Source organism: Garra rufa, chromosome 3 (genome assembly GCF_049309525.1).
Source record: "Garra rufa chromosome 3, GarRuf1.0, whole genome shotgun sequence".
NCBI lineage: Eukaryota > Metazoa > Chordata > Actinopteri > Cypriniformes > Cyprinidae > Garra > Garra rufa.
The window spans coordinates 14,588,654-14,604,123 of NC_133363.1; the positions used below are offsets into that span (position 1 = coordinate 14,588,654).

The 15,470-nt window shown below is 36.4% G+C and overlaps 1 protein-coding gene across 1 annotated transcript in view; it reads left to right on the forward strand.

Moving 5' to 3' along the window:
- LOC141331835 (transmembrane protein 236-like) overlaps window positions 1-15,470 on the forward strand; it is a 74,184-nt gene that overhangs the window by 16,549 nt on the left and 42,165 nt on the right. The window contains exon 3 of the mRNA XM_073836871.1: window positions 15,209-15,332. Within this exon, the coding sequence (XP_073692972.1) occupies window positions 15,209-15,332 (124 nt within the window). The remainder of the gene's footprint in view (window positions 1-15,208; window positions 15,333-15,470) is intronic.

Genomic DNA, 15,470 nt, shown 5'->3' on the forward strand with positions numbered 1-15,470 from the left:
ATTTCTGTTTTTTTTTTCCAAACGACAACCAACGCGTTTAGTTATTATTAACGACAAGATTGTGTTAAATTACATTTAAATTGAAACGTGGCTGTGACACATTAATAACAGTTAAATTCGTTTTGAGGGGTTAATTGTACACAAGCAAAAAGCAGCATAAACATCAGAACATCACGCGCAGATCTTATGCACAGAGAAAACCCAAAAAAGCTGCATGTAAAATAAATAAAAATGCCCATATGCGAAATATAAATTTCTTAATGAATAATAATTTAACAAAACGAAATAAAATAAAATTAATAAGTAGCAAGCCTATATGCAGAATTGTAGGCAATTTCTGTGACGCGCCCTTGAACCAGCATCTTGTTTACATTTTTTTTTTTTTTACAAATAGCATACACATCTGTTTTTTCGTTGTGATTGTACACAAATAACAGAAATATGTAAAATAGCATAGTTTTGAGCAATCCCTTACTCTTGAACGAGTATTGTAAGCTGTATCCACTTAATTAAAAGGGGAAAAAAACGTGATCCTGACGGCGCCGCAGGCAGTTAAATAACTGGACCACTTTCACCTTCAGAATAAAATATATTATATATTTCAGCGTTTTAAAGCAACATCAAATTAAGATATGCATGTTTAAGAGGTAGTTCCTCTTTTTCTTTTTCTAAGATACACAATTTTAGATACACTGACAATTAATTTGAGTAGAGAGGAATAGGAATGGAGAGGATAAATATAAACTACAGTTTTTATAGAGGTAAAAATTAATTAATTTATTTATTAGTATTATTACTATTATTATTTTGATTTGTTTTTGCGATTTTGGTGCTTAGAAATTTATTCTAAGCGGGCAGCGGGCGAATAATATAGTTAATATAGCGGGAGCGGGTGGATGCGGAATAAAACCTTGTGGAATCGGGACTGGAAAAGCACTTTATTGTTATATCCTGTAGACTATACTTCATGATCAAGCATGGGCGTCGGAAGCAAAATAAATGTGGGTGGGTCCTCCCCCAGAAAAATAAATACTTTCGTATATGCCATTTTCTGTAGTCTGGTGCCTTTTATTTAATGTTTTTACACAATGCAAATACTCCATATTTACAAATATTACAAAAGACGGCTATACTGCAACATTTTCAGTGGCGTAAGTGATAATACGAGTAACATATCGTTTTTGACGCGGGAGACCCGAGTTCGCATCCGCCTTTTGGTGAAATCATTTTCGAAATCGTCTCCCTTTTCACTTATATCATATCGGAAAGGCATTTGTTTATTAGTTAATTAATGAAATAATTGAAAAGTTGAAATAAAGTATCAACTAGGGTTAGGTCACCTACCGTAAGTGTATCTGAGCACTATACTGTACTTTTAGGAGTGTTAATAATTAATTTTATTATTATTATTGTTATTATTATTATTATTATTATTATTATTATTATTATTATTATTATTATTATTGTCTTTAGATTTGTTCTTACATTTTGATGCCGTACATTAGTATGACGCACTGCCCATGCAGTTTTTTTTTTCTTTTTTCTTAAAAACTAATTGAAGTGAAAGGGAAGAAACCCATGTAGATTTGGCCTAATGTCCATAAATACTAGCCTAGTATTATATCCTAATATAGAAAATAATTTAGACAAATAAACAGAAGGCTCACTTTTCAAAACAATAAAGCTTAGCCTATATGACTGACAACGAATACAACAATTGTTAAGTATCAAAAGTGCTCCAGTGAGTTATGCAATTTTTTTCCACCTTTTTTTCTTTTTCTTTTTTTTTTTAAGTGGAAAAGTAGTTCTTCTATTTCGGAGAAGTTCATTAAGTCTGTCTCTTAACAGCTTCCAGTCACGAACTGCGGGTTGAATCTCCGACCAACGATCAGTAAGTTTTTTTTTTTTTTTTTTTTTCATCTTTAAACAGCTCCGATTCATTTTAGCCTGGAACTAGGCTTAAGTCTGTTCTGGGAAACCAAAGGGAAGTGTATTTTTTTTTTTCAGTTTTCTGAAAAGTAGCCGTTAATGAGGCATCAGCGTTAAGCGGCATGCAGTATAAAGAGCGAAATGTTTATGAATGGCAGAGTGGGGGTGGGGTGGGGTGTTGAATGCTGTCTGTTGCCTTGTTGTAATCAACATTTGGAGACTTGGGGGTGCTGGGGGCGGATTCCGACTGCATTCAGTTGCATTTCGAATTCAGCATTCAAATGCATGCCAGGGAGAAGGGGAAAGCTTTCCTCACACGCTCCACTTTTTTCAAAACATTAGTGTCCAACCTGACACGCGGGTCAGTGGATAAACAACCCGAACCCGACCGTTTTCAAATAACCCACCCGCAACTCGGACCGCAGAATAAAAAAAAATAAATATTGTACCCGACCCGCCTCCTGACCCGTATGTTTAATACTAAAGTGATTAAGCTGTGGAGATGCAGTCTGAAATATCCCGACATCAGAAATCCATTGGTGTACAAGCTAAAAAATAAAATTAAAATAAAACAATGTGTCCTGTTGTAAAGTCGTTGCCGTATTGTTGTGTATGAAGTTCAGATGTTATTATTTTAAGAAATATATATGTTTTAGGATTCTCCTTATTTTTGTTTTAGACATCCATCAATTACGGTGAATAAAAAAAATTCCGCGCTGGTGGAAACAAGACTTTCGCTTCTACTTTTGAGACCGGTGTTCGGACGTTTTTCTAAAAAAAAAAAAAAATAAGAATTCAAAATTCTAAATTTATTGTCATAAAAACAGAAGGCGAATATAATTCAAAAATGTTAAGTATTTGCTGATTAAAGAAAACATGAAGGATGCCGCTTAATATTTGGCTTTTACGTGAACTTTAAAGCATATCCCTCATTCCATTTGTTTTCTTTGTTTTGTAATCTTTATATTATTTTCGTGAAATGTATTTTTGCTCAACATGCATTTCTCGTGGCCACGAGTTTAATGAATAAACCAACCTGCGTGACATTAGTAACCCAAAATTATTTGAGATATTTCGTTTTGAGTTAAGAAATTGTTTGCCTATATTAATTGTTATAGAAATTAATAAAATATTAAATAATTATACAGGCGATGCTGTATATGCTAATGCTGTCTGTGCGCAATGTAGACAGCTTTCACAAGTGTTTACATGTATTACATGTTGGCCCTGCAATTAAATAGCCCTGCAAGAAACATTTCATGCATCCCACAATCTTGTCCATTGACTGACCTTCTTTTTTTCCCATTATATTTGTATTATTCGTTTGTATTCGTTATTTTTTCCTTCATTTTGATCTCGTTACATAACATTCTGAATGTAAATGATACTGTAAAGGTGCTATGACTGGGGTTTTTACTGGAATGCAGTTTAAAGGTTAAATTTAACATATATTGTATTTTATTTAGTCTAACTAATAGACAAATAACTGAAGAGTGAATCATTCACATAGTTTCATTTGGAAATAATTTATCGTCACACAGTAAAATAGGCCTACATTCCTTCTCTTAACTAAAGAATTGAACATATAAAATATGAATTGAACATATTTTATTTTGTTTAGTCTAATTAACAGACTAGACTATATAAATATTAAACTGTTTTACTGAGAAATGAATCATTCACGTAGTTTCATTTGTAAATGAAAACATCATGTATCGTCACACACGGGGATAAATACAATCAAAAAGTCAAAACGTAATTGCCATAATTGTCAGGCGTTAAAAATAAATAGCCCTAACCAGGTATTGAAATAATAATAACCTATAATAAGAATAAATAATAAGTGATTTAGACCTATCTACTTTTTTCTTTATTGTGAATCGCTTAACCTAAATAACTTTATATATGCTATTTGGCATATATTTAGCAAATATTGTGAACTACAATTATGCCAATAAAGTTTTGACTTTATGATTGTATTAATGCCCGTGTGTGACCATACGATTTACAAATGGAACGTGAATGATTCACTCGACAATGAAACACTATATAGGTTATAATTAGACTAAAAATGAATATATGCCATATAGTATAATCAAAGCTTTCATGGCATGTCAGCATTTATCATTTAGATTCGGAATGTTAAGAGATCGAAATTAAGGGGGACATACTGAATATAAACGAATAATACATTTATTACAGAAAAAAAGGATCAATTAATGGATAAGACTTAAGGATGCATAAAATGTTTCTTGCAGGGCTATTTAATTTGAAGTACTTATATGTAATAAATTCTTGATAAACTTTTGAATGCTGTCTACATCGCGCACAGACATTCGCATATACAGCATTGCCTATTGTTAATATATAACTTAATATTGCATTAATTTCTATAACAATTAATAAAAACATTTCTTAACTCAAAATAAAAAAATATTAATAAACCTATCTCTGATAATCCTGGGTTATGGTTACGCAGGTTTGTTTATGCATTAAACATAAGGATGTCGTTACCTCGACAAAATAATCTTGTGGCCACGACATAATATGACATTCCCAGGAATTAATATCTCGTGGCAATGACAAAAAGTAATATGACGTTCCTACGAATTCATTTGTGTGGCCACGACAAACATAAGTGAACCGAAGGTGTCCCCTCCAGGTTACCGTACCTTTTAGTTTGCAGCAATGTTTTCAGCCTGCTCCAGTCCAGTGCGTTACATGACTGCCCCCTACTGATCATGTCTTTCCTATGTCATTGTATTTTCCGTGTTCCTTTGGAATACACCGGCGTCACGCGAGACCACTTTACTTCCCGCGCGCATTTTAAATGGCCAGATCTGTATGTTTTGACTTTAAAACAATTTTAACATCCTGTGCAATTTGAAAACTGATACTTTTGAATGTTGTCGTCACATATACAGCTTCATATGCATGAGTTTTCTAACTCAGTAGGTTTTCCCGGTAGCTCACACAATACAGTGTTGCACTTGAGTGATGAAGAGCTCCGGTATGAACCCTGTGAAACGACAGTACGGTTCGACAGAACACCTCAAATCTGCATAAGGAAGTTAAAATGGCATGGCTGCATCAACAAATGTGTTTTTATATCACTTTTGCTTTTGTTAACACTATTGGGTAGGTTTAGGGTTAGATTTGGTGTAGGGATATTTACAACACGATAGAGCATTGCCCTTTAGCGACACTCCCTGGATATTTGAATTCTGAACATCCGCAATACGTACCTCAAGCAGCGTAATAAAAATGCAGCAATATGTGACTGTACAAATGTAATAAAAACGTGCCACGGTCACGTATTGAATGTGTTTTAGCAACACTTTCTGGACATTTCACTTTGAAACTGCCGCAAAATGTGCAATAATGTATGTAATTACGGTGTTGCATAAATGTATATAGAGGCTGGATTGCACGTAGGACACATTACAAAAACCCTGGTCCAGTCTTTGTGCTGAACACCAGTCACAAAAGAATGACCATTTAATAGCATAAAGGCATCTCGTAGATGGGGCTATAGCCTCTAAAATGGTGTTATTGACACTGGACAAGCTGCCGTCGAGGGACCAAACATGAAGGCTCCATAGCTCTGGCCGGGAGTGCCAAATCATGTCCTTCGCTTGCGAAAGAAGGTCCTGAGGTCCTTAACTTTCAGCCGGTCACTGAATAGTCATGTGACGGTGTAATCCATGCCTGCATCCAGGCTATAACCGTTCCCAGAAAGTCCACTCACTGTCTGGGAGACAAATAACCCTTCATTAAAGTGATTCTCAACTCAAGACGCTTCAGATGGCTGAGCAACAGTGACCTGTGAGCTACAAGTTCCTGTTCTGATGGCTAAAACCAACGAGTTGTCAAGGTAATTCAGATTTGATTTCCCACCTCAGAGGGGAGAGAGCCATGTCTATGTACTTCGTAAAAATACGTGGGGCCAGAGACAGTCAGAATGGCAGGACTATATATTGATAGGCCACTCCCTTGGATGTGAATCGCAAGAATGGTCTGTGATAGGGGTCTATGTGGATGTAAAAGTAAACGTCTTTCAGATCCACCGTCAAAAACCAGTCCTCGGGACATATTTGTGCAATATCTGCTTCAAAGTTAACATCTTGAATGGCAATCTCATAAGTGAGCAATTCAGATGCTTAAGATCTAGTATGGGTCTGAGTCCGCCATGTTGGATGGCAAGTGGTTCTATTCTTAATGTTGTCCCCGTGAATGTTTGTCGCACGGGGGGTGAGGAGCTGACATTCGAGGATATGAGGAAAGGAAAAAAGCTAAATATATGGGTCCGCTATCATAGCAGTAATTTGAGTGCTGAACTTGAAGGATGTGCTGAACTTAAAGGACATGCCCAGCTTAGATAAAGTCTCTATGGCTCAGAGACAGTTGGAGGGGTGGAGAATGAGCTTGAGTTTTGAAGATTTATGCTGGGGCTGAGGTGTCTTTGCAGGCTGCTGAGTGGTCTTCTGGGGGCAGCTGCAGCACTGGGGCGCATAGCCAAGACATAATGCGGAGTCTGCAAAGTATTCTGTGCCTCAGTGAGGTGCTCAGCAAACCCATCCACAACAGGGCCGAACAGTCCCTTGGGCAAAACTGGTGAGTCGAGAAGACGATCTTCTCAGCGTCCCTGATTTCAGTAAGATTCAGCCAAAGGTAGCGCTCCAGCACCGCCAAATTGGCTATGGCCTTGCAGATCGCCTGCGCTGTTGCCTCGCAGTGCCAGGTCAGTTGCTGTGCAGAGCTTCTTGAAGGTGTTAGGATCCTGGCTGGACTTGTCCATGTTCTGGAGAAGCTTGGCCTGGAACACCTGGAATACCACCATTGTATGTAGCGGCTGGCCAGGCTGACTTGTCCTGCAGGGCTTAGATGGATGCGCTGCACAGGCTTTTAATCCATGGGGTGATGGTGGGCACAGGTGGGCAGCAACCGCTCAAAAAGCTTGTTGTAACCTTTGTCTTCAGCGCTGTTGATAGTGAGTGCAGCAGAAGTAGAGGAATTAATATGGACCGAATAGGGGGTGTGCCACGTCTTCTGTGAGTTTTTCATGAACTGGTGGGAGGATAATCAAGGAAGCCATTGGGCGGCCTCTTCCGGGACCTTAATAATGGATGAAATATTTATACCCTTACTGATGAGTAAATCTAGAGTTTGTCCACGATTGTGTGTGGGTCCATGCACTTGCTGAATCAGGTCAAAAGTGTTTAAAACAGTTATAATTTCTTTTGTATTATTGCTTTCTGCATTATCTATGTGAATATTAAAATCCCCTGCAATAGCAAAATAGTCAAACTCTGAGGAAATCATTGATAACGGTTCTGCAAACTCTTCAACAAAGGCTGAAAAGTATTTTGGAGGCCTGTAAATGCTGATAAATAGAATGCGTGGAACACCTTTCAGAACAATCCCTAGATATTCAAAAGATAGATACTGATCAAATGACAAAAAGATGCAAAAGATGCATTGATAGACATCTTTAAATAGAACAGCTACACCTCCAGCTCTCCTAACAGCTCTGCAGAGACTCATGAAAGTAAAGTTAGGAGGGGTTGTTTTATTGAGCACTGTTGCACTGCAGCTGTCTTCTAGCTATGTTTCATTTAAAAAACATAAAAACTAGATTGTTTGTGGTTTAGTCATTGATCAGAAATGATTTATTTTTTAGTGAGAAAATGATTAAAAATGCTAACTTGATGGCATTAATTTTTGTCCCTACAGCAATCTTAGTTTGTCGCATAATAGGCCACAGATTAAATGGGCCATACAGCTTGAGAAGGCCTTAGATTTTCTGTCACGTGATAAAACAGAAATAGGGAAAGCTACAGACATACTGGGTTCCCGCATGTTCTGTAAACATTTGTGAATGTTGCTGCTATTGTAGCGGGGACATATCACTGAGAGCTGCTATCAGTTGATTTTGGTTCACCTACAGCAGATGGAGGACAAAATATTTTTGTTGTCTTTTATGTTATCTTTTATTTTAGCTGTGCATTAAACAATTTTAAGCAGTGCTTTCCACTGCTTTTTCAATTGCGGTCTCTTGTCTTCTCTGCAAAATTTCTATGCACTTCACATGGGACTGGCACTTTGCATGTTTACATATTTTGTCATTTAGTTTTTTGCCGACTTTGCTTTTATGCCTTTAATGAATGAAGAATCAATGTGAAGCCTCTCTTTTGTATACGGTCCTAAATCTCTAATGTCAGAGCAAGCTGTACACTGAATTGACCTTATGCACGGAGCGTTCTTTAGAACTTCCGCATAAAGATAAGCCAGCTCGTAAACTTCCGCTGAAGCTCATTTTCTATGTGCTACATATTAGGTGGACACTATTGAGACTCATCTACTGCCTCGTTCTTATCAGAAACTGAGAAAAATTATAATTGCAACATTATAAACAATGTTAGCGGCATGAACACTCAGATTCATATTATTTAACAACATATCATTTAAATGCGGAGCCTGGCAATCCCGTACTCTCTGTATCTGCATAGTTGTACATTTAAACGCTGACAGCTAAACACTATCATAACGTGTTTAAGCTAACGTTAACTAGCTAGCGATACTTCTCTTCAAGGACATCTTAATCGTATTCTTGATAATCACTAAATTGCCTTCATAGTCATGAACACATTTTTAAAATCTTGCAATATTTTAAAGCCTTTTTTATTTTCTAACTCTACAGCTGTGAAATAAAATGTACTTCAGGGACTCACTTTTCATTCATAAAAACGGCATCGGAAAAAAAAATGACTTCAGGGAAAACGTCTATTTATGGAATTACCCATTTAACCAATAGATGGCAGCAGAGGATTATTTATTGTGAAGCTGACTTTTAAAATCCCTATATATTTTTCAAGACGTCTTGCTTTTCGATTTATTATAAAATTACTAGTATAATAAATTGTAGTACTTATTATATTATATATTATATAAAATATTTATTAAAGCTATTTAATAGCCTATATTTAACCAACACAAACTTGCTACTGCTGTAGTTTTGTTACTGTGAAATTAGTCTGAATCATTTAAGCTCTTTTTTGACATCAGCTTGTCATTTGTTTGGTCCGGTTATTACTGTCAATCATAGCAATGACTCGCGCATATTTAGACGATTTACTCGCATATTTTTTTAAACTGGCATTTGTCATTCTTGAAACGGTGTACATGGACGTTTGGTCCTCTTAGACAAACAACACTTTTCTTCCATTGTGAATGGATTATGTAGAGAAAACGAACAAAGTGCGCTCATATTACGGCACAGTACAGTTGACCGGAAATGACTTAGCTGGCTTGAGTAAACAAGGAAGTAATTCGTGCATATGGTCAATTGACCCTTCTGTGGTAACAGCAAGCCACTCTTGACCCTCTCTCCATTTTGCAAAGCATCCTGGATCAATGCAGCCCCCAACGGTAGCCTCAGAAGACACATCATTAGCATGTAAGCCGGGATCGTTCGTCACATTAGCGTCATAATGAGGATTTCCCTCAGCCTGGGAGCTCCCTTCTTTGCTTGAAACTGTAACGTTAGCTCCTGTAGTCTCATTCTCTGAATTTTTTGGATTTTTTCATGATGGTCCTATAAAATACGCTGATATGCTGCTTTGAAATCGTTTAATTTTTCTCTTATTTTTCTATTTTTCACGCTAACATTGCCCGTTACTTGGTGCTTGGTGACATTTCGAAAAGATGTGAATGGAAGGCCACTGGAAGAGGACTTTGCGGTATTGTCCTAGACGCGGAGTGGGAGCGTTGAAAGTGAAAGTCCTTTTCTGGTTTTATTATTGTTTGCGCTAACAGCGTTTCACTTAGATATACTTTTAAAATATTTGAATATTTTATTTTTAGGCATTTTATATAATCTATTTTTGAATAAGCATTAATGACTATGGGAGCGGGGGGGATCAATTATTAATATCCCTACCTCTGCTTAATTATTTTTATCCCTGGTGGGGACAAAAATATATAAGCAGAGGTAGAGATATACTCTTCTTTTCTTAAATAGACCCCTAAATATTTAAAACCAGATCTTCCCAACTGCAGTTTGCCTGGATACAAAGGTATATTATGTTCTACACCACCATAGGGCATCATTTTTTTTCCAGTTTACTTTGGCATATGAAGCTTTGTTATAATGTACAATTTACAATTTTTCAGTTTACAAAGGAGAGGTTCAATAGCTAAAGTATAAAACTGTTCTGAAATCAGACAAGCTTGTCTTATACCCCTCCGCATCTTTACAGGGACACTTAGACCACCTCCCATTTTTATCATACATGTTGCATCTTTATATAGTAACTTTACCATTGAAATAAAATTATCACCAAACCCAAAAGCCTTCATGACACTGGAAAGATATTTGTGATCAATTCTATCAAAAGCTTTCTCCTGATCTAATGACATAATTCCCATGTTAATATTATCATACAAGACTAGATCAATAATATCACGCCTTAAATGCACCAGTCATATCAGTCATATATCTGTCTTTTATACAATATGATTGATCCCTGTGTACAATACTATTTAACAGTTTGTTCAATCCGGTAGCAAGACATTTTGATAAAATTTTATTTTCTGAACAAAATAATGCACCTGGTCTCCAATTCTTCAATAATGTAAGATCTTCTTTCTTGGGCAGCAAAGTTAATATTGTTTGTTGACAACTTTTGGGTAGACAGCCCTCATTAAGGAATTCTTGCAGTACTTCAAACAGATGAATCCCGATTATATTCCATAAATGTTTATAAAATTCACCAGGAAGTCCATCTATTCCAGGGGCACAACCTGAAGAAACTCCCATCACTGCAGCATTTACTTGCTCAAACGAAAGTCCAAAGTCTAGGTTTTCTTTATGATCAGAAGTTAGGCAGGGAGGATTCTGTAATAGTTAATTTTGACTCTGATCATCTGTTTTCTCAGCTGCAAAGAGCTGAGAATAAAAGTCCACTGCTATTGTAATGCCAAGCCAGCAGAAGGAGCCCTCACCTGACTACTGACTGTGTTCCTGTCCCTCTGCTTCTTCTCTGGTGACTTCCTGTTTGGTGGCTTCATAAGCCAGTGTCTGTTCACAAGGCCTTTGCGAAGTATTACCAGTTTACCTTCCTTACCAAGCTGTTCCCTGATTGTTATTTTGGCCTGCTGTTCTGTGTATTACCCTGCCTGTTTATTCACGACCATTGACTTCTTGGATTGGATTATCCCCTTTGCTTTGTTTGCCTGATCAGACTGATGTCTCTGCCTGCCTACTCACTCTCGCCTTTTGGATTACCCCTGTGTATGTTGACAGATTGGACTGCTCTTCTGGTTTTGACTCTCTGCCTGTCTTAACGTTACTGCCTGTTGAGTTTACCCTTAATAAACTTTTTCGAATTAATTCTAATTCAGCCTCAGCGCCATCCTTACAGAATACTTCGCCCCCAATGAATCCATCGGAAGTTTCCAGATAGCAAGTGCCGTTGGCTTATCTAAGTGAATTACTCAAGGGTTACCAAGAACAACTCGCTAACCGAGAAATTTGATACGGAAAAGAAGAAATGTGCATTTCTGATGAAATTATTGACTGGTAGAGTGATTGACTGGGCCGCTGCATCCATGTTTAAGAACCTCCATAGATCACTTCATTTCACAACTTCGAGAACTGTTTGAATACCCTGCCGGAGGCAAGAACATGGCGTCACAGATCCTGCACATCTCTCAAGGTAATCGCACTGCTGCCGACTATGCGGTAGAAATCCTGGTTTCTTCTTCATTGAGAAAAAGGATGGAGGTGTTCAACCCTGCATCGACTACAGAGGCCTCAACAATGTTACAGTAAAATTCTGATATCCCCTTCCATTAGTTCCCTCCGCTCTGGAACAACTCAGGGAAGCCACCATCTACACAAAGCTTGATTTAAGGAGTGCATACAATCTAATTTAGATAAAGGAAGGAGATGAATGGAAGACTGTGTTTCTCACCACTAGGGGGCACTATGAATATCAAGTCATGCCCTATGGACTTGCCAACTCACCTGCTGTATTTCAGTCATTCATAAATGTTTTCCGTGACCTACTCAACCAATATGTGGTCGCTTACATAGATGATATCTTGATCTACTCCAAGTCAGAACAAGAACACATCACCCACGTAAGAACTGTACTCTTGACTACTTGAAAATCAACTACAGTAGTCAACATTCGAAGTGGATCAAAACCTTTCATCGAATTCGTCCTAAAACCAAAAAGAATACCCATTCTTATCTTAGGACAACTTTTGATGAACCTTTTTGATCCACTTCGAATGTTGACTACTGTATATGTCAAGGAAGAAAAATGTGAATTTCACGTCAAGCAAACCTCTTTCCTGGAATATCACATCAGTCACAAAGGGGTAAGGATGGATGACACCATAGTCAAGGCAGTAACTGAATGGCCTCAACCCACCACAATAAAGGAACAATAAAGGATTTGCAAACTTCTATCGACGCTTTATCCGCAATTATAGCATGGTGTCCTCCCCTTTAACTTCCCTTCTCAAAAATAAACATAAATGACTAATCTGGACTAATGAAGCTAACCGGGCATTTACCACTCTCAAAGAAAGATTCACTACTGCTCCAGTCCTGAAACATCCTGATCCCAACCTACCATTCGTCATTGAAGTGGACGCTTTTGACTGTGAGGTCGGAGCAGTAGGTCACAGCCAACCAGGCAAACTTTTCCCATGTGCCTTCTTCTCACAAAAGCTAACAGCAGCCAAACGCAACTATGACAAAGGCAAAAAGGAGCTTCTATCCACGAAAGCCGCCATCAAAGAGTGGAGACACTGGCTGGAGGGAGCAGTCCACCCGTTCCAAGTCATAACTGATCACAAAAACCTAGAGTACATCAAGAGCGTCAAACGCATTCAAACAATAATAAAATCTGATTTTATTATTTCCTCTTTTTCCACTGTTTGTTATTATTCAAAAAAAAAAAAAAAAAAAAAAAAATATATATATATATATATATATATATATACTTTTTTTATTTTTATTTACCACTTAGGCATGCATCAATCCTGAGGAGTAACTGACATGGATTTACAGAAAATTACCGTTGTTTGGCAAATAAATAATTTAACGCAACACTTTATTAAGCTTTAAGTTACATCTCAAATGACAAGGGATCAACTTATAATCATGTTTATATTAATTAACCCATTCTTTCAGACTGCCTGTGTATGCGGAGCATTACCAGCTAATATGGACAGAACGCCAATGTTAGGGTGTACTCACTTTTGTTACCAGCTATTTTGACAATAATGGCTGTATGTTGAGTAATTTTCAGGGGACAATACATGTATGCGGCTATACAAGCTGCACAATGCACATTGACTACTCTAAAATATTTTTAAGTTTAATTTCTGTAGTATTGTCCCTTGAGAAGATATACTAAAATGGTTGCTGAAATGTGAGGGGTGTACTTCCTTTTGTGACATACTGTATTCATTGTGGCTACAGATCATTGAGTTAATATATAATTACACTCAATGTTTACTGGAGGAAGAGATTGATCGATTGTAATATAATAATACTACAGTAATGTTGTAATCAGTGTTGGGTAAGTTACTTTAAAAAAGTAATTCATTACTAATTACTAATTACTTAATCAATATTGTATTTAAAATACTTATCTAATTACTGTGTCTGAAAAGTAACTTAATTACTTAATTACAATAGAAATTAAACTCTTTAAATGATAAATAATTAAATAAAACTTGAATTTTTACTACATTCTATAAAAAAAACATTCTATAATAATAAAATTTTTTAGTAAGAAATGTAACCTTATAGGTAAGAAACACAATTTCTGAATAACAAAAAATATAATTATTCTGCAAAAAAGCTTAACTTAAGAAAAGTTAAACATGACATGTATCAAGCTGTAAACATGAAACTTACTTTCAAAGCAGTGAGTACCATATTCATACATAATGTATGCAATCATGTCGTGTTTCAACAACGTGAACTGTTTCAACAAAGTAAAGTTAACTGTAACCTTGGTGCTTCAGACACTTTCTGCACTGCCGAAGTAAAATCAAGTATTACCTGCTTAGCAGGAGTTGCCGCGGTGTTATCCGTCGATGATGAACAAGGATCACTCAGAAGCGTTCGTCAATGCTGCCGTGTCAGGTGCTTCAGTAGATTACTTGTGCTATTGACAGCGGCCAATAGTTTTTTTCTCCCCAGGACATAGCTTACATATTACTGTAATGTTCTTGTCTGCTTGTTTCAGAAAAGTGAAGTGATGGGAATATTTCCATTTCTTAAAACAGCTACTCGCTTCAGCCGAGTCCGACATCTTCCGCTTTAGAATAAGACTATGCAGCAAACTGGCACGAAATCGTGTGCACCTGCACTACAACAATTTCAAAGCGCCAGAGTTTACTTTTACCTTAAATTAATAATAAATTAATAAAATTAAATTATGATATTCAGCAAGTTTAATTATTTTACAATTTAACGCAAGTACATTACAAGTAACTGTAATTAAAATACCTAAAAATGAACAGTAATCAGTTACTTTACTTTTTCAGTGGAAAAGTAATTTAATTACAGTAACGCGTTACCCCCAACACTGGTTGTAATATAGGTCTGCTTCAGTTATATCAGTTATATTCTACAAACCAAAAACTAACATTCTATTTCTGTTAAGAAAACTTTCCTGGCTAAAGAACTCAGTATAGGTCATTATACAAAAACATTTCCAAGTTTTAATTGGAAGGTTAGTTTACATGGTTATAAAACTATAGCCTAAAAATAACCATTAGGTAATGTTGCATATACAGTACGTTATTTTAGATTATTTAAAAATAACTACCCTGCAACATTCTGGGAACATTCTATATAAGTAAATTATATTTTATTTAAATATATAAACCCTGCAATGCTTTGTGGTTGCAAAATAATGACCTAAAATTAAACATTAGGGACCTGGAAACGTTATTTCATTTAAAAAAAATAAAATGTAAAAAGAGCATTCCTAGAACATTATTATTTGGTTCTAACAGAAAAATAAGTCACCTAATGGGAACTAAATACTAACGTTAGGGAAACGTTCTGTGTTTGCTGGGTTTGCTTTAGTCATCAATGAATTCAAAAACACCTTGCTTGTGGGGCAGCATTCCAAATTATTAAATTCCAAGTTCTACGTTTGAAAAAAAAAAAAAAACACATTTAAAAAGCATACGTATCTCCATGTCTTACTGTCTTGTTCTCTCGTTCTCTCTCTCTTCCTTTTAGGTACAGATTAGACATAATCTGAGGTTGGACACTTTTGCTGAACTGCCAGTGTCATTAGTTCTATTTTCCCTGATCTGCATTGATATAGTGGAAAGAATCCGACATTGCAGACTTACTGGTCAAGGTAAAACAAAAACAAAAAAAACACCATCACATTTTTCGTTTAACTAACGCATTCAAAATATAAACACAATATAAATTAATATAAATGCATGAGGGCTTGATGTTGACTGTCTTTATAGTACCTTACTTGGCTATACTG